This window comes from Mandrillus leucophaeus, unplaced genomic scaffold (assembly GCF_000951045.1).
Source record: "Mandrillus leucophaeus isolate KB7577 unplaced genomic scaffold, Mleu.le_1.0 Scaffold11, whole genome shotgun sequence".
Taxonomy (NCBI): domain Eukaryota; kingdom Metazoa; phylum Chordata; class Mammalia; order Primates; family Cercopithecidae; genus Mandrillus; species Mandrillus leucophaeus.
The window spans coordinates 2,353,731-2,355,809 of record NW_012099209.1 but is presented as its reverse complement, the minus strand read 5'-3'; the positions used below and the strand labels follow the sequence as shown (position 1 = coordinate 2,355,809).

At 54.7% G+C, this 2,079-nt stretch overlaps 1 protein-coding gene across 1 annotated transcript in view; it reads left to right on the top strand.

The window, feature by feature from the left end:
• PDE4C (phosphodiesterase 4C, cAMP-specific) overlaps positions 1-2,079 on the top strand; it is a 22,384-nt gene that overhangs the window by 13,372 nt on the left and 6,933 nt on the right. The window contains exons 6-9 of the mRNA XM_011991266.1: positions 678-893; positions 1,073-1,171; positions 1,609-1,773; positions 1,859-1,958. Of these exons, the coding sequence (XP_011846656.1) occupies positions 678-893; positions 1,073-1,171; positions 1,609-1,773; positions 1,859-1,958 (580 nt within the window). The remainder of the gene's footprint in view (positions 1-677; positions 894-1,072; positions 1,172-1,608; positions 1,774-1,858; positions 1,959-2,079) is intronic.

Sequence of the window (2,079 nt, the reverse complement as noted above, 5' to 3'; positions counted from 1 at the left end):
GGGAGATACAGCCTGACACAGACACCTTCAGCCCCATGATTCAGGGCTGGATCAGAGGGAGGAACAAGGGGAACTTCCAGGGGCAGGGGACATTAAAGCTAGGGTTTTGAAGCATGAGTAGAAATTTGCCTAGGAGGAGATGGAGGGAACCAGACATCAGCTTGGGAGATGGAAAGGACACTAGGCTGTTTGGGGGAAATGCTGAGCCCCAGGCACCCCGGGGCCATGCCTAGCAGAAGAGTTTACTGAAATCAGCTGTGAACAGAGGAGAGGGGTAGGTAGCTACAGGCAAGACAGGACTTTTTTTTTTTTTTTTTGATACAGTTTCACTTTGTTGCCCAGGCAGGAGTGCCATAGTGCAATCTCAGCCACTGCAACCTCCGCCTCCTGGGTTCAAGCAATTCTCCCACCTCAGCCTCCCGAGTAGCTGGGGTTACAGGTGCCTGCCACCATACCTGGCTAATTTTTGTATTTTTAGTAGTGATGGGGTTTCACCATATTGCTCAGACTGGTCTTGAACTCCTGACCTCAAGTGATCCGCCCCCCTCGACCTCCCAAAGCACTGAGATTACAGGCGTGAGCCACCACATCTGGCCGACAGGGTCTTTACCCCGAACTTACTTTGGTTCCTGTATAAAGGGGAATAGGTTGATTTCCTATTCAGGTTCTGAGGCCAGGCCCCAACAGGTGAAATTGGCTTCTGTAAGCCTCACCCTGGCCCATCTGCAGACCAGCAGACTGAGGTGGAGCTGCCCAAAGTGACCGCTGAGGAGGCCCCGCAACCCATGTCCCGGATCAGTGGCCTACATGGGCTCTGCCATGGTGCCAGCCTCTCCTCAGCCACTGTCCCACGCTTCGGGGTCCAGACTGACCAGGAGGAACAGCTGGCCAAGGTGGGTCCTCAACCACAATGCCAAGATCAAGGTTTGGTCCTTGGCTCTGTCTGCCTGTTTGCCCACCTATATACTGGGCAGTTGGGGCTCACTGTGGAACCTGGGGTGGGAGGATGGAGGCTCTAGAGTCTGGGGAAGTTGGGCTGGGGTTAATTAAGCTCCAGTCCTTCACATCTTAGGAGCTAGAAGACACCAACAGGTGGGGACTTGACGTGTTCAAGGTGGCGGAGCTAAGTGGGAACCGGCCCCTTACAGCTATCATATTCAGCATTTTTCAGGTACCTACCCTGCCCTTGGCTTCCAAGGAAAAACTCCTGGGGTTTCCTTCACCACTTCCTACCCTAGACCTCTGGGACACTCATTTTTGAAATCCTTTCTGACATTTCTGAAGGGGATAATTTGAGCAGGGTATTGAAGGATGAATAGGAGTTCACGCAGATGAACAGTTCATTGTCCAGAAGCCTCAGCCCTGGCCCCTGGCCCTGAAGAGGAGAGAAATCTGGAGAGAAGAGCTGGACACAGACATCCCCAGTCCTGTAGGGTCAGGGATGGACCACCAAAGAACACAGAGTGGAGGAGTTCAGGAGAGCAGGGAGGGCGTCTCAGAGGAGTGGGTGCTTGAGGCATGGATAGGAGTTCAGAAGAGAGGAGTAGGAACAGCATGTGCTGCAGCCCCAAGACCAAGGCCCTGAGGCCAGGATCTGTGATGGACCAGGAGCGGGACCTGCTGAAGACATTCCAGATCCCAGCAGACACACTGGCCACCTACCTGCTGATGCTGGAGGGTCACTACCATGCCGATGTGGCCTATCACAACAGCCTACATGCCGCCGATGTGGCCCAGTCCACGCATGTGCTGCTGGCTACACCTGCCCTTGAGGTACTGCGCTATGACTGCAGGCAGGCGGGTGGGTGTAGGGCCCAGAGAACCCGCCCTTCATCACCTGTGCTCTCTGCCTGCTCAGGCTGTGTTCACAGACTTGGAAATCCTGGCTGCCCTCTTTGCAAGTGCCATCCATGATGTGGACCATCCTGGGGTCTCCAACCAGTTTCTGATTAACACCAGTAAGTAGGAGTGGGAAGTGGGTGCAGGAGGTGAGGCAGACCCCGCCTCCACCCTGTCTACCAGGTGATCTCAGGGGGTTCCCATCTATCCTGAGCCCAGTCTCCCTGTCTATGAAATGAC